Below are 21,828 nucleotides of genomic sequence, written 5' to 3'. Positions count from 1 at the left end.
TCAGACAATGAAGACTCTGAATCTTCTAGTGACTGTGATGAGGTTTCAGTCATGACATTAAAAAAGAGAGACGATGGGGGCAGAATATACAGTAAAAAACAATACTGCTGCTTTTGCTTTTTGCCATTCAGTAAAATGGCTCGCCACTTGGAGGCAAGACATAGTAATATACCAGAGGTGAAAAGAGCAGTAAGTTTTCCGAAAGGATCTAAAGAACGGAGAATTCAACTTGATCTCCTAAGAAATAGAGGTAACCGTATACATAACAATAAGGTGCTTAAAGATGGAAGAGGAGTGATGATCCCAAGTCAGCAGAACAGTGAGCTTGTCACCCCAAATGAATATATGCACTGCATTAATTGTGAGGCATTACTCAAAAGGAAAGGCTTGTGGAGGCACATGCAAAGATGTCATCTGGCCAAGAAAGTTGGTTCCTTAGCACCAGGAAAAACTAGAGTACAATCACTTTGTGCTTTTATGCAGCCAGTCCCAGATGATGTCAACAAAAATCTTTGGAAACTTGTAAATGACATGCATCAGGATGAAATAACAGACACAATTCGAAGTGAAAACTGCATACTAAGACTTGGAGAGAAGCTTTACAGTAAGCTTGGACATGACGTAACAAAACACGAATACATCAGGCAAAAGATGAGAGAGACCGGAAGACTAATGCATAAAGCAAAGTGTATTGGCAAACTTAAGACAACTAATGATTTCTTTGTTCCAGGTAACTTTGCTCATGTTGTGGAAGCTGTGAAGAAAGTGGCTGAATTTGATGAGGAGAAAGGTCTGTACAAAACTCCATCACTGGCTTTAAAGCTAGGCCACAACCTCAAAAAAATGGCAAATATAGTCGAATGTGAAGCCATGATGTCACAAGATGAGAGTGCCCTGCACAATGTGCGTACATTCAAACGGCTTTATGAAGCCCGATGGACTGAGTGTGTGTCAACACATGCACTCAGGAATCTAAAAGAAGCGAAGTGGAATGCACCTACGCTCCTTCCCTTCACTGAGGATGTTAAAAGAATGCACAAGTACATTGATGAACAGCGGAGTGAGTGCCAAACAAAACTGCTCGAAGCACCAAATAAGAAAAGCTGGTCGGATTTGGCCAACCTTACACTCGGTGAGATTATACTGTTTAATCGCAGGCGAGGGCGAGGTAGCAAAAATGCCTCTCAAAGCTTTCACCGTAAGAGACACCTCTTCAATTCATCCAGATGTTGAAATTGGATTAACTGACCTAGAGAAGAAGCTCTGCAGGCACTTTAAGCGCATAGAGATCCAGGGAAAACGTCAAAGAAAGGTCCCTATCATCCTCACGCCAAATATGCTCTCATCCATGGAGGCTCTAGTTGAGAATCGCATACAATGTGGAGTTCCAAATGAAAACCACTTCCTGTTTGCAAGGCCTGAAGCACGAACACATCTTAGAGGATCAGATGCCATCCGACAACTTGCACGCAAGTGTGGGGCCAAGCATCCAGAGGCCCTGTCATCCACTAAATTGAGGAAACATGTGGCGACCATGTCAAAAGTCCTAAACTTGCGGGATAATGAAATGGATGACCTTGCCGACTTTCTTGGCCACGACATTAGAGTACACAGACAGTTCTACAGGCTTCCCGAGGGTACATTACAGCTCGCAAAGATCAGCAAAGTCCTTGTGGCCCTTGAGCGAGGACAAATCTCAGAGTTCAGAGGCAGGACCCTTGACGAGATCAGCATTGACCCAAATGGTACAATATTTATAATTTTAATTAAATGTCCTAGCATTCATAATTTAACACGTGTTGTTTTGATGTGCATGAGTTTACAATTTTGATGTATTAATGTGAACAAGTTCAGTGTGTCTCTGTTTTTTCAGAGGAAATGGCTGGGGACAGTAATCTATCTGAGAATGAGGAGTGTGAAATGACCCCGTTGCTTTTAACAGGTATTCGGACACCTATCCTCATTGTAGAATGTTTTTTGTAGGTGGTTTTTGTACATTCTTCATTTCTGGGGAAACAAAACGTATTGTGTAAAGGGTCAAAGGTGTTGGACAGTGATTTACAAAGGCATAAAGGTAATTGTGAATTTGCATTTGAGCTTAACTAAAAGGGATCTGGTCATGTACAAATGTCTCATGTTATTTAAGTAGGCCTATGGGATATAAGGCTGATTTTGGTCAGTAACCAGTACTTACTTGCAGCCGGATCGAGGCGAAAAAGGAAGTGCACGACTGAAGTTGGATCTGACAGTGATTCACAGGAAACTACAGGTATTGGAAGTTTCATTTGACAATTCCACTAAACAAAAGGTGAGATGCCCTGATTTAAACAGCATTTATATTGTTTTACAGTGTGTCCCGTGAGTAAGACTGCAACAAAAAAAAGACCAGATAACAAGAAGCCAGTGGGTGAAGACAAATCTCCAGGTGAATCCCAGATCACCAAAGGTTAGTTTTTGTGATGACAAAGGAATACTCAAATCCAGTCCTTGGTGGTTACTAGGTGGTATTTGGTGGTTTAAAGTTGGGGGTGGCACACCAGGTGGTTGGTAGAGCATTGCTTTGTTTTTGCTAAGTAGTTGTTAGGGGCTTATGGGGCTGAAAATGAATCAAAATATAATTTAAATCACTAGATTGCAGAAGCAGAGAAGCCCTCACCTACAAATCGTGTTCTTCAGATGTAGGAAAAAAGACCCCAACATAATATTACATCTTCATGAATTTTTTTTTTTTTTTAATTGAAAATGCATTTTGTGACTCCTAAATTCCCACTGTAAATCATATTGGTCAAAAAATCAACTTAGATTTTTCTCCATATAAAGACCAAGCTCTCCGTTGACTTGTATCGTGTCAAGGTTCTCTCTTTATTCTGTGTGCTAGCAAAAAACAAACATTTCTAAAAGCTGCTGTGTGATGATATTCACTACCAACAATGTGAAGAAGTTTTAACAAGCTGCCAAACCCGAAAAACTTCAGCTTTTATGAAGACAAAAGTGGATACGGACATGAGTAATCAGCAGAGGGAATGGGAAGACTGGAATCCTGACACTAAACTAAAGTTATGTCCAACGTTGTCCTGTGTTAGCTTACCTTACAGGCTGTAGTTAGCCTAAAACTGACATCTGGATATTTGACTTAATTAAATGCTTGCTGCAAACGTAACATTGGGCATATCTTTAGCTTAGTGTCAGAATCCCATAGTCTTACCGTTCTCTCTGCTGATTCCTCACGTCTATATCCACTTTTGTGTTCCTAACAGCTCAGTTTTTGTTCCAGAGCTTATAAAATCTTAGGTTCTGGGTTCTTTACATTGTCGGTAGTAAATATCACCACACAGCAGCTTTTAGGAATGGTTCTGTTTGCCAGCAGACAAAATTGACGATGAGTCACCTTCACCCAATACAAGTCAGGAGAGCGGAGAGATGTTCTCCCCTCTGGCGGGAGTGGCTTTCAAAGTATGATGCAATGTGATGTGTCTCTATTGTGCAGCCCTAGGTGGTTATGAGGTAACATCTAGCAACCACCTAGTAACTACTGTCCAGACACCCATAATTTATTCTTAATAAAACTGCAAGCGATTTTACATTGATTGGCCTTACTTCTTTGTCTAAGGTTCATCAAAAATGGCGAGAAGGAAGTGGAGCACAGAGGAGGTCCAGGCTGTGGAGAGCAATCTCATGGACAACATCAACTCTGGCAGGGTTCCTGGCAAAGCCCAGTGTGAAGCATGTATCAAGGCATCTTCAGACGCGTTTATGGGAAGGAGCTGGCAGGCAGTTAAGTTCTATGTGAAGAACCGCATGGACTAATAAACTAATGGAAATATAAATTGTAATCACTGAACATAATTCTTTTTTGCTATCTAGTTTTTCTACAATCCCACAAGTAGGTACAGCTCTAGCTTCAATTCAGTTCATATTTGAGCATGTAAATATATTTTATTAAGATTGATTGTCACAGCCATGTCAACAGCTATTTTGCTTTCAAATTTAAGGTGTCTACATCCTCGGTTATTTCATTGAGTGATGTCATTTTAATTTTTATCCTAAAGAACATTGTTGTAGTGGTTGGAGAAATGGAGGTAGAGAGAGACACAGGTTGTAGAGAGAGACATGTATGCAGGGAGAGAGACATGTATGCAGGGAGAGAGAAAGACACCTGTCTTGAAGATACTAGATATGTTGGAGAGAGAGACGGGTATTTAGGAAATGAGACAGGTATGTAGAGAGAGAGGCAGGTATGTAGGGATAGAGAGAGACAGGTATGTAGGAAATGAGAGACAGGTATGTAGGGATAGAGAGAGACAGGTATGTAGGGATAGAGAGAGACAGGTATGTAGAGAGAGACAGGTATGTAGGGATAGTGAGTGACAGGTATGTAGGGAGAGAGAGGCAGGTATGTAGGGAGAGAGAGGCAGGTATGTAGGGAGAGAGAGGCAGGTATTTAGAGAGAGACAGGTATGTAGAGAGAGACAGGTATGTAGGGATAGTGAGGCAGGTATGTAGGGAGAGGTTATGTAGGAGAGAGGCAGGTATGTAGGGAGAGAGAGGAAGGTAGGAGAATATTGTAGGAGAGAGAGGCAGATGTAGGAGAGAGAGGTATGTAGAGAGAGACAGGTATGTAGAGAGAGAGACAGGTATGTAGGGAGAGAGACAGGTATGTAGGGAGAGAGAGGCAGGTATGTAGGGAGAGAGAGGCATTGTAGAGAGAGAGTAGAGAGAGACAGGTAGAGGAGAGGAGAGGCAGGTAGAGAGAGACAGTAGAGAGAGAGAGAGACAGAGAGAGGCATGGATATGAGAGAGACTGGTATGTAGGATAGAAGACAGGTATGTAGAGAGACAGCAGAGAGAAGAGAGAGACAGAGAGAGAGGGAGATAGAGAGAGAAAGAACAGAGAGAGAGAAGAGAGAGAGAGAGAGATAGAAAGAGAGACAGAAACAGAAAGAGAGAGATACAGAGAAGATTAAAAAGGAAAGACAGGTTTGTGGAAGGAAGAGGAAGGGAAGAACAGAAAAGAGCAGGATAATAATTTGTATGGAAGTTGTGACAAGAAATTCAGCTCAAGTAACAGACAGAATGGAACGGAAAGGAATGGACCACGGACCAAGCCACCAACATGTATGGAATGAAAGAATGTAACTAGAGAAGGACTACAATGACATTATACAAATAGTGGAAAAGTACATATAGTAATGACACACAAATATATAAAAACAAAGTAACACAATGGAAGTAAATAAAACAGAATAGAATAGTATAAGGACAGAAAGAACACAGCAAAGTAACATAGACTGAAAAGAAAGGGACTAGACAGAACTAGAGTAGATTAAAAAATGTATTTGAAGATATAAAATAGAGAGGAATAGAAAGAAGAGAATGGAGGGAAAGGAATGAAATGTGAATACAGGATAGGAATGGGGAGTTAAAAGGAGAAGGAAATGCATGGAAGATGACTTTAAATGAAGAAGCTAGAAATAAAAGAAATAATGGAAAAAAAATAGAGCAACAAACAAAAGAAAAGATGTAGGAAATAAATGATGTGAATTTTAAGGAAAGAAATGTAATAGTGAGGGTATGGGTGAAAAGGATAATGGGTAAATAGATGGAGAGGGGGGAATATAAAGAAGGACAAGGAAAGAACGAAAGGTAATAGTAAAATTATGAAGGACTGACACGTGTTGGAGTTTTTTTTATTACACATAATAAACGTAAGTAATGTATATAGAAAGAAGGAGTATATATATAATGAGGGATATATGGTGGATAATGTGGTGAGACAGTATGGTGGAGTGGAATGGAGGGCTAACAGGATCTATGGAGCAGAGCTACTCTCTTTAAACCAGCTTGTCCACCCTTGCAGAATCAGAAAACAGTTAATTAAAAAAAACATTAAATGGCCAAAACAAACTTAAGACAGGCAAGAGGAGCGCCAAAACATAAAAACAAAAACCATGGAAGCGCCACCTGGTGGCTACTTTAATTATTTCACCTGTACTATACAACAACGAGTGATAAAAGTAAATATGAGGTCTTTATAGCTGAAAAAAAAATTTATATAATAGAAGGAGGAGTATTTCAATGGAATGGGGGTATAAATATTGTAAATATTAAAAGAATTTGCCATGTGTCCCCATAGGGTTGGTGAATGTCAGGTTTGACCTTTATTTGTGAAATCCTAACATTTTAAGTGATTTTCAGGATCCCAGAATCAAAAAAGAATTTTTGGAGTTGAAACCATGGCTCTAGCTCATTTAGAAGTGGTAGTTTAGAAAGGGTCCCCATGTACATTCGCTATGTCATGAGTCCCCACCGGATAACAAAAACGGGTATGTGTGTGTGTGTGTGTGTGTGTGTGTGTGTGTGTGTGTGTGTGTGTGTGTGTGTTTTTGTGTGTGTGTGTGTTTGTGTGTGTGTGTGTGTGTGTGTGTGTGTGTGTGTGTGTGTGTGTGTGTGTGTGTTGTGATTTTTCATCAATGTATAAAGTTTCCTTAACCAGTATTTTACATTCTGTCTGAGTCGTTTTGGCTGGAGCAGTCGGAGGACAGAGGAGACTCTTCAGCCTGTGATCAAGCAGCTCAACACCCAGCAGGTAACCAGGGTTACTAGTACCCCAAGGGATACTTTTGCAGTTATTTGCCAGCTAATTACTCAACTAATTAACTCAACTAGAATAGATTTAGAAAAATATACATCCACGTGTTAAAGAAGAAAGTAAACCAACAGATTGGTGTGATGCTGATCTTGTTATATTTACAAGCTGCCCATCAACACCACGTGTTGCAATTGCGTTAGCAAGTGAGCAGAGAAGTTGTAATTGAATAGTAATTAGTATAGTAGTTAAAAGTAATGGATATACCATTGAAATAACTAAAAGTATGAATAAACACTGGATATAGTTTGTGGTGGCTAAAAGTAATGGAGAAATGGTTTAAACATCTAGCTTCTGCCATTGTAAGTGATGGGAGTGCAAATGCAAACTTGAGCATTGACAATTGTACGCAACAAATTATCCACTTTTGTATGTTGTAGTTAATAATGTTGAATAACAATACAATCCATTCATGAGAACATATTTGGAGCATGACGAGTGGTGCCGATGAAGGGGTACTTGAGCTCATCTGATTGGGCTGTGGGGTTACATCAGATGTACAACAATTGACAGTAGATGGCTGCAACACATCTTCAGTCCAGTAAGCACACTAAATAGCATCTCTGACTCTTGTTCTTGGTCACACACTCTTAAATGTCTCCAGTTTGATCTTGTAAGTTTGAAAAAAGTCAGTAACGGAGGGAATAAATCCACTTTGTAGTCCAACATCACTCATGCTTTATCTGGTTTAGACTCAGCTGCGGATCGACTCGTTCTTTCGCATGGAGCAACAGGAAAAGCAGACGATCCGCAGCCAGCGACTCCGCCGAGCCGTCACCTGCTTAAAGAGAAAGGAGAGAGAAGAAGGAGAGGAGGAGGAAGAGGAGGAGGACGGCAGTGAGGAGGAGATGCCATCCCCATCCAAATCTAAGAAAGGGAAGGAAGCAAACTGGAGTCTGAAGAAAGGAGGAGGAGGCGAGAGAGAAGAAGAGAGGACTGTGGCAGGAGGAGGGTTTCTGGGGTCGGAGGGGATTGTCAAATCTCCTCTGAAGGAGGTCAGCAGCACCAGCCAGGAGTCCCTCTCAGGGAAGGCCGTCCCTCAGTCTGCTAAGACCGTACCTCAGAGGGCCAGGAGGAGCAGCAGCAGCAGCTCGGGGGAGGACAGCGATGGTGGCGGTGAAGTTGCTATGGTTACAGCCCGATCTGTGTTCGAAGGGAGCCGACGAGGCCGCGGAGCGAGAAGCACGAGAGGGAGGGGAAGCACAAGGGGGAAGGGAAGAGCGAAGAAGTTGTGAGGGGTGGGGGGGGACTCAACATAACATTTACAGAAATTGTCCAAGCAATTCTGATATTGAGTGTGAAACACAATGCCACACACTCCCAAATAATGTCTGTGAATTTATATTTGATATTTGTATAAGGTAAATATGAATATGAATCATGAACGGTGATGAATTGAGCTTTTTCTGTATTCTTTCAGAATATGTGTTTTGTAAACTATTGAGACGTACTGTATATCTGTGAGAGGATTGGCAATATGTTGCATTACATCTTTGAGGTACATTGTTTGTAGTTGAAGTCTTTCCAAAGTTTGGCTCAGGCTTGTTATTTGTTGTGCTAATGTGTAACTGTAAGACTTTAAGACAGGTGCATGTCTTCAGCACCCCACATCCCTTGCATTTCTTTCAGGCAGTATTTCAGTTGCCTTCTGCCTGCCCCCCCCCGCCCCCCTCCCTCTGCCTTAGACCCACACCATTGAGGCTTTTGCACATGTGAAAAAAAATTCTAGCGTGTCTGAATAAATACATGACATTTCTATAACTTGCAGCTTGCAGCGTTATTTTAACTTATTAAATTGTTTTTTTTTTGGGGGGGGGGGTCTTTATTTAAAACATTACCCCTCCTTTTCACTCCCCAGCTCCAGTTCAGCAGTTGGAATGAGCAGCTGTTGCTGTCCCTCAGTCATATTGCATCAGAGAAGGCTTTTAAGCATGCCCAGAGAGAGCTAGAAATGTTGGGTGGAGTAGAGGTGGTTGGGCAAGAAGCTGGGAAAGGGTGCCAGCAAACAGCCTGCTTGAGATCTGGATCCAATGCGAGACTAGTTCCACAGTGACCCAAATCCAAAGGACTTCATCAGGGACCACAAATCAAGAACGGCAGTTGGCTGCTGTAGATTTTCTGTTTGGGGCGTTCTTGCCCTCCATGCTTGGACTCCTTCAAACATGGAGACTCAACAGCAAAGGGTCATGAAGGAGGACTCCAAGACCAAGGAAGAAGGTGAGAATTTTGAGTAATACACACCAACAACAACAACAACAAAAACTAAGGATTATTTCTCATTTCAGTGGCTTTACTGGCTGTATGGCACAGGTTTTGCTTTTTTTTTTTTAAACAAGGTCACAATTTTTAAGAAAGCCTTTTTCTTTTTGAAACACTTGTGTCTTAAACATTTCAGAGGTCGAATGCATGCATAGCTTAATTTAAATCCAATAAACCAGCTGGGGATTTAATGTCCGAGCTTGTTAGCTGTTTGGCTGTGTTGAAATATGTATTCCATGCAACAATTGCATCTCTGCTTGTTAATGACAAATATAACCAAGATATTTATACACACAACACAACAGCTATGAATTGATCTCCAACCTTTGCATCATCACTCCGTGGGCTCCCCTGACCTTTTTCTCTAAACCGGTGTTGCATACGTAACTGAAGATGTGTGTCAGGTGCTGTTAGTAACCGTTGGCGCTGACACATAGCTGGAGTCTCACACACTGGCATGATGTTACAAACAAACACAGCAGGATCAGAGGGGCATTATGAGACTAAATGGGATTTATTTATAGAGCAGAGAATCAAATGTTACCTGTAATGCGATATGAAAGAAAAAACAACATGATTACTCATCTGCTTGATTTAAGGCTGGAATATTTTAGTGTCACATTTAGGTGATGTGCAGTGATGGACAAAATAAAAGAAACCCCGACCAATCCTGCACAGCAGCCCTGCAGTCTTATCATGTTGTTGATGGTTTTCTGTCTCACAGAGATTTTCTTCCAACTAATTTTGGGTTGTTTTTTTTTACCCAAATTACTTTCTTACTCGGTGGTATCTAGCCGTTCAGATAGTTTGGCTTTTATTAAATTTTTACTATTTTTACTAAATTCTGAAATACCCATCGATGAGATTTCGGCTTCTACTCCTCTACAGTGCAGGAGGTTAATGTGCTTAATGTACTTAATGCCCCCCCCCTCCCAAAGACCCATTGTGAGCCAGGAAAAACCCTGCTTTATGATGAATCATGCACAAGTTGAAGGGGCTGATGGGATTACATTTCACTGGAATTGTACCTCATACGATTTCATGTGACAAAAAAATTATTTAATGATTGATTGATTGATTGGCATATTCATAATTATGTCTTCATTAGCGTTTAATCACCTGAAACTATGAATTGTTTTCGTTAGAATGAGCTTTTCATAGGGGTGCGTGTTCACAAAGCCCGCCATGTTGCCTCGCCATGTTGCTACAGTAACCCAGAACGGATGACCAAACAGTGGCTCTAGAGAGGTCCTTTTTCATTGTTTAAGCTACCTGAAGGCCACCATAGGGTTTTCTACATGCTTGAAAAGGGAGGGTGAGGGAAGGGGTATTCAGCTGGTTGTAATCTCAACCTCACCACTAGATGCCACTAACTCTTACACACTGCTCCTTTGGTCTTTCCATTGCAATGTCACACAATTTTGATGCACCAGCAATTCAGTCAGCAACTCCTGAGAATCACAAGTACTAAGGCCATATTAAGCTGAACAACTAATTAGCAACGTGTTTCAATTTAAATTGAGTTACTGTTGTTGCTGCTTGAGTTGTTGGAGCATCGAGCACCTCAAAATGAATTATTAAAACACTAGTGGGAACGAGGAACAGTGCTCACAACAGATGGGAAGAGACTGCACACAGTTCACTTTGAACTCAAAAATGGACATAGACTTGACTTAACACCTCTGCCAATACCAACACATAAACGACACCATTATCATAATGATTATGATCTTTTACAAAACTAGTATTTGCTTGATGCTACTGATCTGTATTGTAATGTGTTTTGGTTACTTTGCCGGCAAAATTGTCCTCACTTTGTAAGCTTTTTTTTTTACCTGTCTCTCCCGTGGATGCAAAAGCAGGTGCTGCTGTGGATGCAGAGCTAGCCAAAGCCATAATGGCTCGCTGTTTCCACCCCTCCATCATGGGCCCGGAGGCCTGGGAGGGATACATCTTTTCTGATCTGGAAATCCGTATCAAAGAGTCCACAGACCTCTATGGAGCTGTACTCTGGCCCTCGGTATGCCCAAACGTATACATTATCCCAAATATTTAGCTGCTGTACCGTCCTCTTTTTTTTTTTTTCTTTCCTGTCAGTGAACTATCAACTTGTGTCCCCCAACAGGCGATGGTGTTGTGTCATTTCTTAGAGACCAACCGAGACAAACACAACCTGACGGACAAAAATGTGATTGAACTGGGTGCTGGAACTGGGCTCGTCTCCATTGTATCCAGCCTGTTAGGTATGAAAACAAAATCCAGTGATTAGCTCTCACCAGTCTCTTTGCTGTCTAAGTTCCTTTTTGTATGTCATTTCCTTTAACACTTAGCTGCACTGTCTCTCTCTAGGTTCTAAGGTGACCTCCACTGACCTGCCAGATGTTTTGGGGAACCTCCAGTACAATGTCATGCGCAACACCAGGGACAGATGCAAGTACATCCCTGTGGTAGGATTTCTATTCACTTCTGTAGTAACAATTTCATACTGTCGAGTTGATAACATTAAAAAAAATACATTTAGATATGGGGCGCATGGGTAGCTCACCTGGTTGAGCTTACGCCCCGTGTACAGAGGCTCAGTCCTTGCTGCAGCGGCCGCTGGTTTGATTCCAACCTGCGGCCCTTTGCTGCATGTCATTCCTCCTTTCCTGTCTTCAGCTGTCCTATCTAATAAAGGCCTAAAATGCCCCAAAAACACTGTCAAAAAAAAAAAAAATATATATATATCTATATTTATTATATAGATAGATATACTCAAAAATCCAGCTAAGGAGCTGTTGACAAGACAACCATCAGCAATATATGTTGCATTTTGTTTGGTTGTTTTTCTCTGTGTATATTTGGGTCATGGACCAAATATGAATCTAGCATGTCATTTCATGAAATCTTGAGTGCAGCTAACACCAAAGATGATACAAAACACCTTAAAGGTCCCATGGCATGAACATTTCACTTTATGAGGTTTTTTAATATTAATATGAGTTCCCCCAGCATGCCTGTGGTCCCCCAGTGGCTTGAAATGGTGATAGGTGTAAACTGAGCCCTGGGTATCCTGCTCTGCCTTTGAGAAAATGAAAGCTCAGATGGGCCGATCTGGAATCTGCTCCTTATGAGGTCAGAGAATTTGGCCCACCCAGGAGAGAGAGACATCATGGCTTTCAAACGAGCAAAGTGGCAGTTGGTCAAGGCCACCCCCTCCCTGTCTCTCCTCCTCAATAGCTACAGACACAGAAATGGCACATACTAAGGAAAGCTCATTGTGGGACTGGGTCTAGTGACTGTAATTCTGCACCAAGGCTGAATTTCGGGAAAGAGACTTCAGATACAGTATTAGGGGACCACTAAGGCCTATATAAAAGCATCCAAAGAGCACCATGTCATGGGACCTTTAAGAGTATGCAAAAGTAGGCTTTGCCTTATAAATAATGTGAAAAATTAATCAACCCTAAATCATCTCTGTTTCTAGGTCACAGAGCTCATCTGGGGTCCGGAGGTGGAGCAGCGTTTCCCCCGTGCCACACATTGTTTCGACTACATCCTGGCAGCTGATGTGGTGTACTCCCATCCTTACCTGGAGGAGCTGATGGACACTTTTGACTACCTGTGCCAGGAAAACACACAGATCCTGTGGGCCATGCGTTTTCGTCTGGACCCAGAGAACAGCTTCGTTGACCGCTTTCGGCAACGCTTCCACATGGAGGAGCTGTACGACCTCCCCAGTCTGAGTATCAAACTGTACAGAGCCTGGAGGAAGGACAAGAGGACTAAAGACCAGGGACAGGCTGCTGCCTAACACAATGTATATTCATTGTTTGTGTGTTTTTGTGTGAGTGTTTCTGTGACTGCAGAATTAGGTCAAATGTATAAATTGTGTTACGGAATGGGAATCTTTAATTTATTCTGTGTAATGTTTTCATGGATCTCTTGTGCAAATGTCTAAATGTCTCTTTTACATAAAGACTTTATGATGTTTGTAGTTTCATATGCCAGAATATCACAATCTCAAATTGTCATCCATGTTTTTACACATTGTTAGTATATTATTTACTGTATTAACTGGTGTATTTATCTACTAGAAACATTTAAATATAATGCAATACTAATTAACACCACAACCTCCAAAATGACCAATGAATTCAATCTGACACGCTGTCAACAAAAGCTGAACAGTCTTATTTATTGCTCATCTGATCATTTTAGTGATCTCTGATAAACTGGCAACTCTGTATGTTTTGATGCACCTAAGGCTTTTCCATGTTTAGTAAGTGGGCATTTTGGATTTTTCACCCTAATCATGACATCAATGCTCCAAATGCTGTTTTCTTTTAGGTCATATTGGTCAAGAAGCACCTCTGCAGGATCAAAATGATATCTTTTTTTGAAGCTGGTTGTCATTCAACAGCAGCACAGACTTACACTTCAGATCTTGGCTGACGATGTTGTTTTGTTCCAGTCAGCTCACAGCTCTGATGATGTGGGCGAACATGGCTCTGGATTTTTCAAGTGGATTTCGGATGAGCTAGTGGATCTTATTTAGGAGGTCTGTTGCTGTTTGACTTCACATGGACATTATGATCAGGTTTTATTATCGTTGCCAGTTTTAACAAGGACAGGAGAAGCATACTATTTATTTCAGGATCTCAACTGTTGAATGGATTGCCTGTACTGTTGGATCAAGTCACTGATGGTTCTCTTAAGATGAATCCTCTGGGGGCCGTGAATGACTGGAGCGTTAACCTGATAATGTTAACAGGCAGCAGCAAGCAAAGCTGAGCAGAGCTTTGAAGTACAACTGAGGCTGGTGATTGTTTAGCAGGTCAGACAACGTAGAGCTGAACCTGACAAGTGAAGTCTGGGATGTCCTGATGCAACTACTGTTTTGATTCACTTTCACCACTTTCATAGCGTCATTTTCAGCTAAAAAGCTCTAAAAGCAAATTACTGTACACTACCTGCTCAGCACCAAACAGCAGACAGATCCAGTTAGAGACTTGCTGGTGAACCTAGTGGAGCATTTAGCAGCTAAAGCTCCAGATATTTCCTTAAAGAGTTGGTAGGGACCAAAAACAGAGCTAAAAGGAGAGTGAATATTGGACTCACATTCATCAGGTGGCCACAAACTCAACTCCAAATGAATGATAATGTTGCTCTGTAACTGCTGGATGTGTAAATAAGCATCTGTTTGCATAGCAACTTAAAAGATGTAATATCAGTGTTGTGTTCACAGCTGGTTCCTACTGCCCCCAAGTGGCAGAGAAATTGGTTATTACAGGTCTGATGTTTGACTTGATGGTTGATGCTAGAATGAATGGTCCAAAAGGACGGGCAAAGGCATGGCCCGCCTCTGATGGGTTGATACATTGGTTAGGTTTATGCATGAGGAGTGAGATTGGTTAAGGTTAGGGTAAGAATATCAGGGTAAGCCAATCAGAGGCAATGACATTTTATAGTTGGGACAGTAACATATATAAAAGCACAACAATGTTGTTGTTAAAATGCAAAACAATATATTGTATTTATTATTTTCAGACTTTAATGTTCATCACCACTTCATGATGGGGCATAAAAAAAATGAAAATAGTATGAGGTCTTCCCTTTCCATCATACATAGGCCTACAGTCATAATCAATATTTAGTATAGTTTAATATAAACAATCACACTGCCGCTGCACATTTAAAAATCAATGTACAAACATCTTCCATTAATCAAATACTATATAAATCCAACAAATGTAATCATTATTTGCAACATTTATGTTTACACCTGGATGAGACTTATTTGGGTAATATTTCACCAGCAAAACACTTTAAAGAGGTCAAATAAAGAAAGAGAGGTCCTCCATATTGGGCTGCTTCAGTAAGATGAGTCGCACACAAACTTAGCATGTTTTGGAAACTCACCAGTTAGCTTGATTATCTTGGAACGAGTAAGTTCAAGTCACCTGCTATAAATATGACCTATCTGATATCTAAGTCATGATTCCAAATCCTCCAACATTTTCTGTCCTGCCATTCCTTGTCTTTTTGCCCGTGTGATGGATGTGTGTTTGGCTGCAGGAACACAAGCTGGATTAAAGAGGAACCAGAGGGACTATCTAAGCTGGTTGCACTGTGTATCATTGTCAAGCCAAACAAATACTCAACTGTTGAAGACTGCGACCCTAAAGAGGTATCGGTTAACTTTAGCACTCTTTCAACAGTCTCTTGATAAAATACAACCTTTCATTGAGAGACAGAGCTGAAATGCTGCCTCGCATCAAAAAACTTGTTTCTTTTATTTCAATAAGGCTGCTCTACATTAACCCTTGCTGAGGTTAGGGATGGATTTCAAGTTTTGGGATGATGAGTGGATTTAGAATGATGATATCTGAAACTGGGAGGTGATACTTCATGGCCAAGGCTGAATGTAATGTTAATACATGGGTTTTGCATGCCAGCTTGATCCTGTTGCCTCCCATCTCTGGTAAAGCAATTGAGGTTGTTGCAGGTAAAACAAGCAAGCTGTGTGTGTGTGTGTATGTGTGTGTGTGTGTGTGTGTGTGTGTGTGTGTGTGTGTGTGTGTGTGTGTGTCTACGTTTGTGTATGCTTATGTATGCGTATATATACACTTTTTATGTACAAACATATCTGTACATAGTAGTCAAATGTTTGTTTGTTCAACTATGTTGTCATTGTTTTTAGCCATATGTCTATTTCTGCATAATTTATGCTGTGAGAGCAATAATAAAGCTGCAGGCAAATTCCTTGTATTACACTTGAGTCATGAATAACTGATTCTGATAAGACCTGACTTTCATCTTCATTTATCTTTACTGTCTGATAACAGTGTTTCAGAAGAAGTGACATAAACTTAACAACAATTTAAATAAGTTAATGAGGCTTTAAATGGTTCAGTGCCAACAAACACACACACACACACACACACACACACACACACATTCATGGTTTTCTGCCAAGATGCACTCAAGCCAAACACATATGCTGTTTTGGTCTGGGGGTGCGTTACCAGTGTAACGTGCAATGTGTGTCCGTAGGTTTTTTAGACCTTCATATTATATCTTTTCAAATGATATCCAGTATGAGGTTACAGACCGAGGAGGCTTCTGGAAAGCACAAGCAGACAAGTCCTTAAGCGACACTGGAAGCAAAAATACATGGCTGTTGGTATCATGACATTCCCGTCATTCTCTCTCTCCTTTTGGTTACCTCACAGACTCATCTTTGTTTGTGTGTGTGTGTGTGTGTGTGTGTGTGTGTGTGTGTGTGTGTGTGTGTGTGTGTGTGTGTGTGTGTGTGTGTGTGTGTGTGTGTGTGTGTGCGCGTGTGTGTGTGAGCGTGAGCGTGTGTGTTTGTGTGTACATGCGCTCTGATCTTGTATCTTGCTTGTGTTCATTTCTCCTAGTGAGCACGGCTCTAAAAATACCCTCATGCCCTTGTGTTGATGATGGGTGTAACCAACAGGATGCTGAGACTATAACCTCAAAATCAGAGGTCTCCAGATGCATTGCTCCTGAGATCCTTCACTGGGAAATAAAGCAGCAGCAGGTAGGCCAAAGATCACAGGTAGGGTGTTTGAGTGTGAAGTTTTCACTTTATTCACACAAGCTGTGTGGGAAGCACTTGCAGAGAGAACTTTTTTAACAAGACTTTGGACGTAGGGTGTTAGGGTTTGGAAACATGTCTCCCATGTAGGTAGTCTGACTGAAAATAATCTTGTGCTCTGTTCCTGGTCACATTAGAGGACTTGTTTTGCCTATTTAATTCAATTCAATTCAATTTTATTTATAGTATCAAATCATAACAAGAGTTATCTTAAGACACTTTACAGATAGAGTAGGTCTAGACCAGTGGTTCCCAACCTGGGGTCCGGGCACCCCCAGGGGGGGCGGCAAAGATCACAGGGGGGGGCGCAAGTCTTTATCTGGTTTGAGGAAAAAAATATGTATATATTTGCACATGTTAAACAAATTATGATAATACACTAGAATATATAATGTATACAAAAGTCTTTATGAAAACTATATATTTTGTTGTATCCTCGTCTTTCCTGCTGCCAAGGCATCACTATTTTATGAATGAAACATGGAGGAGAAACTTAACAGTGCTGATAACTCCTCTGTATCAAAAAAGAAAGTAAGGCTCTATCTCGAGAGTTACCTCAACTTTGGTTTCGCTCAGCTTTTCTTAGACATGAGTAGGGGGGGCGCCAAGGAAAAAAGTTTGGGAACCACTGGTCTAGACCACACTATAATTTACAAAGAACCAACAATTCCAGTAATTCCCCCCCAAGAGCAAAACTCCTTTTAGGAAGAAACCTCGGACAGACCAAGGCTCTTGGTAGGCGGTGTCTGACGGTGCTGGTTGGGGGTGTGATGAACAGTGGCAAATAATAGTCAGAATAAAGATAATGGAACTATGACTAGAAATAGTAGTTGTAGTAGTTCATGACGTAGCAGGGTACTGCAGGGCGTTACTGGGTGTATCAGGGCACTGCGGGGCATAGCAGGACGTAGCAGGATGTAGGAGGGCGTAGCTGGGCACTGCAGAGCGTAGCAGGGTGTAGCAGGGCATAGCAGGGCACGGAGCAGGACCATGGCGACAGCTGCAGCCATGATTTAGGTGCCACCCTAATCCAAGGAAAACTGCTAGGCGAAAAAAAACATAAGGACTCCGGGGAATAAGCTCACCAGAGCTAAGTTAGTAACGAGCATTTCTGGGACATGGATGCAGACAGATGGAAAGAGAGAGGAGAGAGGAGCTCAGTGTGTCAAAGGAGGTACCCCGGCAGTCTAAAACTATAACAGCATAGTTAAGAGCTGGTGCAAGGCAAACCTATAACCTATATATAACCTATAAGGGTTGGTAGATGAATCTGACGACTATGAAGAGAAGCAGAGAAGGGGTGCCGCCGGGGGGAGGGTGTATATAGGGTCTATTTAGCTGGGTAAACTGTAGGACTGCAGTTACAAGTAAAATAATGATATAAACACAGTAGCTAATTATTAAGTAAAATATCAAAATATATGAATACAAAATCTTGCAAATAATCTTGTATATCCCCTAGTCTGTTCTCACTTTGGTAGCAAAGACATGAAAGACACAGAAAAAAAGGTAACTACTGTAAGTTAAGAGAAAAAGGAATTACAAAAGAAACATTACATTAAAAAAGGTTTAATTGAAGCTCAATCTCTAATCCATATCTGCTACCTGTCTTTCCAAGTCCAACAGCATACAGGATTTGATATGGATACTTTGTCCACGTACTGTGTGGAGGGAACCAGTTATATGAGAAGCAGAGAGGAAGGCAAGGAGGAGGAAGAAAAGGAAGGCGAGGAGGAGGAGAAGGAAGAGGAGGAGGAAGATGGGGGTGAAGAAGATAAAGAGGAAAAAAAAGGTCAGATGAACTATGCATTAAAAAGCAGGAAGTGAAACGTTTCCAAACTCACACTGAGCAGAGTCCACAGAGAATTGAGCGTCTGACTTTTGTATCAATCAGATGAGTCAGCCGTCCAGAAGCAACAAAGACCAGCCTGGGCTCCGTGTTTCTTCTACAAAGCAGATAAAGAGGTGTACAATTACGTGGGCCAGGAGATCGTCATCAGGGGTGGTCTTGACTCCTATGCAGGCATGATATGGCCAGCGGTGAGTAGCACCTTTTTTGCAACCTCATTCACCACAATATGACAGACAGTACCTGTGTTTTATTTTGTATAGGAAGGCTCTGTTTACTGATGCTATCACATGCCAAAGTGTTAGAGCCAGTTTTGGATTATGGGGATGTCATATATGGAGATGCTCCCGCCTAAACTCTGAGGCCCCTAGACTAGGGTGACCAGATTTCCCGGAACTAAAACTGGGACACTGCGCGTGATCGTAGCGCTCGCGCACACACACGCTTTTTACCGTGACCATGTGCCAGCCCAGGTCAGACATAGACATAGACAGATTAGACACAATTTTGACAACAGTACACGTAGGTCTACTGCTCACAACATAATGGGGTGTCACAGTTAATATTCATGAATTTTCTTGGTATGTAGCCTGCGTATCTAAGAAATAATATTAAAAGACACTGAGTGAGTTTTGTGGGGGAGCAACTTTATTTTTCAGAATTAAAGCATTCTTTTGGAAAATGCCCCCACTGAACTTGTGAGAAACTTTGTGAAAAGGTATTTTTCATTGCATGGCAATAAAATAATTATTTGGAACTGCTGCCACAGGCTTGAACTAAAGTTATGGTAACACTTTACGGGAAGGGCACATGAATTATGAATTCATGCATGAATTAATTCATGATTTGTGCACTACTTCATTCCTTTATATCTTATGAATCATCAGGAATTGACATGAGTTCAATAACCTGTTTTGCCTTACGTCACTTTGATTATTTAGAATAGTTTTGTAGGGGTGCAACAGATCACAAAACTCACAGTTGGATTGGATCACGGTTATGAGTCACAAATCGGATACATTTTCAGATCTGAAAAACACTTATACCGCCCCTGTAACTCAAAGTCATCTTGATTTCCCCTTAAGGCTCTGGCTCTCTGTCACTACCTGGACACCCATCGCGAACAGTTGAGTCTTATGGACAAGGCGGTCCTGGAGATCGGGGCAGGAACTGGCCTCCTGTCTGTTGTAGCAGCGCTCCTCGGTAAGAATTTTTGCCATTTGCACAGGTACAGAGCAGAAGTCAATCAAAACACAAGAAACAAAGATGTGGGGGAGTAATGAGCAGTTAAAAAGAAGAAACACAGAAGAGAACACATCTGGGTGGCTCACACATTGAAGTAAAAAAAAAAAAGTTATGTCAATAGGTCAGTATGTTTGCATGTGGGCTTTAGGTAATCAATTCAGTTCTTCCCAGTGTGTATTACGGGGTTCAGGTGAAGTACTACTAGTTCAGATGGACTGGGGGCTTGGAGTATCTGCAACAATGAACGTCCTAATGTCCTCAGGTGCCTGGGTGACAGCCACAGACCTTCCAGAGGCCCTGAGCAACCTGAGAGCCAACCTTAACAGGAACACCAGGGGCCGCTGCAGATACGCACCCCAAGTGGCAACTCTGTCCTGGTGCGAGGACCTGGAGCGCTCCTACCCTACATCCGTCTACCGATACGACTACGTGCTGGCAGCTGATGTGGTCTACCATCACGACTTCCTGGACGAGCTCCTGGTCACCATGAAGCATTTCTGCAAACCAGGAACGACTTTGATCTGGGCCAACAAGGTGAGGTATGAGGCTGATCTGACTTTCACGGAGAAATTTAAAAAGGCTTTCCACACGAGTCTGCTGGCTGAAGACGGAGAGATGAAGATCTTCATGGCAACGTGTAGAGAGTGAGAGACGGAGAAGATATGGATGGATTACTCAATGGGCCCCTACAGGCCCAGGGACTCCTGAGTCAGAGCCTCTGTTTAAAGTTCTTAACATTACTCTTTGGGAAGTCAAAGGGCGAGTATCTGCCACCATTAAGTTTTGCATTTGTTGTTTATTTTCCTCTCCAAATAATACAATGGCACAGTGCATTTTTAAGCTATGATAATAATAATAATAAATAGTAAAGCTATTTTTATTATTTTCACAGTAAAATAGCTCAGCTTTAAGAAAATTCAACCTGCATCACAGGTTTCCTTTGATGGTTTCATATAATAATTGCATATTAATTTGTAAAATATAATTAAAGATTGTCCGTTTGGAACTGTAGTAGCAGGAAGGCGTGGTAGGAGTTAAGACAGCCTCTCTTCATCTCCAGCATAAACAAAATGCTGAATTTCAGTTGCAATTTTTAGGTTTTCAACCATCACCCAAACTGTAGTTACTGCATGATAAACCTGTAAAATATCATTTTTAGTGTCAGATGCTGCTATGTAGAGAGGAGGGTCTTTTACCTGTGTGTGCTTCAGGGCCCATTATCTCGTCATCTATTATATTATATCATCTGTTATAAATAAAGGCTTTATGATGCTCGCAACCAGTGAGCACTACAGATGCTAAGAAGGGCAGTACAGCAAGAGTTTTAGTTTAGTTGTTGCTTGAACTTACACTTTTTTTCACTTTTTACTCCATGCCATCCTGGTCTGATACCATATTTACTACCTCGTGAAGCACCATATTTAGCCTGAATAAATCAAACCTGTGCTACATAAGGTTCAAGAATAGTTCATTAGAATCAAACCAGTTATGTCTCAGTGTTAAAGTAAAAACAATTAGTTAATTAATTAAATGACAGGTCATCTTTTCAGTTATTTCTTTTAAGAACAAATGCCAAACGTTGGGCGGTGTCAGCTTCTCAAATGTGTTGATTTAATGCTTTTGTATTTCATATATGATAACCTCGATTCAAAAGCGCTTTTGCACGCTTCTTTTTTGGGGCAGGTGCGTTGGAAAAGGTAAAGGTTACCAGTAACACTTGCTGAAGAAGTCCCGCACATTGTCCATTACGCATGCAAATACTTCGTAAATACTTTATTTTACAACGTTGTGAAATAAAGTATTTGCATGCGTAATGGACAGTGTGCGGGACTTCAACAATATATGATAACCTAAATATCTTTAGGTTTTGGACCACTATGGGACAAAACAGTCAATTTGAATGTGTCATGTTGGGCTGTTGGACATTTTTAAGGTAAAGAAATGTATCAGTTAATTGAGAAGATAATCTAAAGATTAATTGATAAAGAAAATAACTGATAGTTGCAGCCCTTTCTCTGCGTGTCTACATCAGTTATGAAATGTCCTGTTTCTGATAGCATGTGAATGTTTTTTTTAAAAACATTTCTATTGTTTAATACAGTAAAAAAAAAAAAAAATGAAGAAAACCCTTGTATCTGTTAATGTCTTCTTGTACTTGACTCATTTCTGAACAAACTCTTGGCCGGCTATTTCAAATGACGAGGTCAATAAAAAGAATAAAACTGC

At 41.2% G+C, this 21,828-nt stretch overlaps 4 protein-coding genes across 6 annotated transcripts in view; all 4 read left to right on the top strand.

Annotated features, from left to right (window-relative positions):
- Positions 1-8,413, top strand: part of tmco3 (transmembrane and coiled-coil domains 3) — a 20,007-nt gene extending 11,594 nt beyond the window's left edge. The window contains exons 15-21 of the mRNA XM_039796126.1: positions 731-790; positions 1,158-1,745; positions 1,874-1,942; positions 2,351-2,446; positions 3,611-3,786; positions 6,494-6,586; positions 7,339-8,413. Of these exons, the coding sequence (XP_039652060.1) occupies positions 731-790; positions 1,158-1,745; positions 1,874-1,942; positions 2,351-2,446; positions 3,611-3,786; positions 6,494-6,586; positions 7,339-7,881 (1,625 nt within the window). The 3' untranslated portion in view covers positions 7,882-8,413. The remainder of the gene's footprint in view (positions 1-730; positions 791-1,157; positions 1,746-1,873; positions 1,943-2,350; positions 2,447-3,610; positions 3,787-6,493; positions 6,587-7,338) is intronic.
- On the top strand, positions 1,166-4,503 carry LOC120555658. Its single transcript, XM_039794546.1, has 5 exons — positions 1,166-1,745; positions 1,874-1,942; positions 2,201-2,269; positions 2,351-2,446; positions 3,611-4,503. The coding sequence occupies exons 1-5, from the start codon at positions 1,178-1,180 to the stop codon at positions 3,805-3,807; spliced, it is 999 nt and encodes a 332-aa protein (XP_039650480.1). The 5' UTR covers positions 1,166-1,177; the 3' UTR covers positions 3,808-4,503.
- Positions 8,414-8,511: 98 nt separating the features above from the next.
- mettl21e (methyltransferase like 21e) lies at positions 8,512-15,475 on the top strand. Of its 2 annotated transcripts, none has more exons than XM_039794558.1 (5): positions 8,512-8,863; positions 10,765-10,925; positions 11,031-11,148; positions 11,255-11,352; positions 12,372-15,050. In XM_039794558.1, the coding sequence occupies exons 1-5, from the start codon at positions 8,809-8,811 to the stop codon at positions 12,696-12,698; spliced, it is 759 nt and encodes a 252-aa protein (XP_039650492.1). In that variant the 5' UTR covers positions 8,512-8,808; the 3' UTR covers positions 12,699-15,050. The 2 variants fall into 2 exon arrangements, with proteins under 2 accessions (XP_039650492.1, XP_039650493.1); XM_039794559.1 differs by having other exon boundaries at positions 8,513-8,863; positions 10,768-10,925; positions 12,372-15,475.
- Positions 15,476-16,310: 835 nt separating this feature from the next.
- LOC120555660 (protein-lysine methyltransferase METTL21C) lies at positions 16,311-21,794 on the top strand. Of its 2 annotated transcripts, XM_039794555.1 has the most exons (5): positions 16,311-16,451; positions 18,127-18,300; positions 18,403-18,548; positions 19,443-19,560; positions 19,865-21,792. In XM_039794555.1, the coding sequence occupies exons 2-5, from the start codon at positions 18,150-18,152 to the stop codon at positions 20,248-20,250; spliced, it is 801 nt and encodes a 266-aa protein (XP_039650489.1). In that variant the 5' UTR covers positions 16,311-16,451; positions 18,127-18,149; the 3' UTR covers positions 20,251-21,792. The 2 variants fall into 2 exon arrangements, with proteins under 2 accessions (XP_039650489.1, XP_039650490.1); XM_039794556.1 differs by lacking the exon at positions 16,311-16,451 and having other exon boundaries at positions 19,865-21,794.
- Positions 21,795-21,828: the final 34 nt, after the last annotated feature.

Source organism: Perca fluviatilis, chromosome 3, assembly GCF_010015445.1.
Source record: "Perca fluviatilis chromosome 3, GENO_Pfluv_1.0, whole genome shotgun sequence".
NCBI classification, from domain to species: domain Eukaryota; kingdom Metazoa; phylum Chordata; class Actinopteri; order Perciformes; family Percidae; genus Perca; species Perca fluviatilis.
This window is presented reverse-complemented; position numbering and strand designations above follow the sequence as displayed.

Bases quoted from the DNA above. Each gene is read 5' to 3' on its own strand.
- mettl21e (XM_039794558.1), top strand. From the start codon at position 8,809: ATGGAGACTCAACAGCAAAGGGTCATGAAGGAGGACTCCAAGACCAAG. The intron at 11,149-11,254 runs GTATGAAAACAA...GTCTCTCTCTAG, and splicing joins CATTGTATCCAGCCTGTTAG to GTTCTAAGGTGACCTCCACT. The intron at 11,353-12,371 runs GTAGGATTTCTA...CTCTGTTTCTAG, and splicing joins GATGCAAGTACATCCCTGTG to GTCACAGAGCTCATCTGGGG.
- LOC120555660 (XM_039794556.1), top strand. From the start codon at position 18,150: ATGGATACTTTGTCCACGTACTGTGTGGAGGGAACCAGTTATATGAGA. The intron at 18,301-18,402 runs GTCAGATGAACT...TGTATCAATCAG, and splicing joins AGATAAAGAGGAAAAAAAAG to ATGAGTCAGCCGTCCAGAAG. The intron at 19,561-19,864 runs GTAAGAATTTTT...TAATGTCCTCAG, and splicing joins TGTTGTAGCAGCGCTCCTCG to GTGCCTGGGTGACAGCCACA.
- LOC120555658 (XM_039794546.1), top strand. From the start codon at position 1,178: ATGCCTCTCAAAGCTTTCACCGTAAGAGACACCTCTTCAATTCATCCA. The intron at 1,943-2,200 runs GTATTCGGACAC...ACTTACTTGCAG, and splicing joins GACCCCGTTGCTTTTAACAG to CCGGATCGAGGCGAAAAAGG. The intron at 2,270-2,350 runs GTATTGGAAGTT...ATTGTTTTACAG, and splicing joins TGATTCACAGGAAACTACAG to TGTGTCCCGTGAGTAAGACT.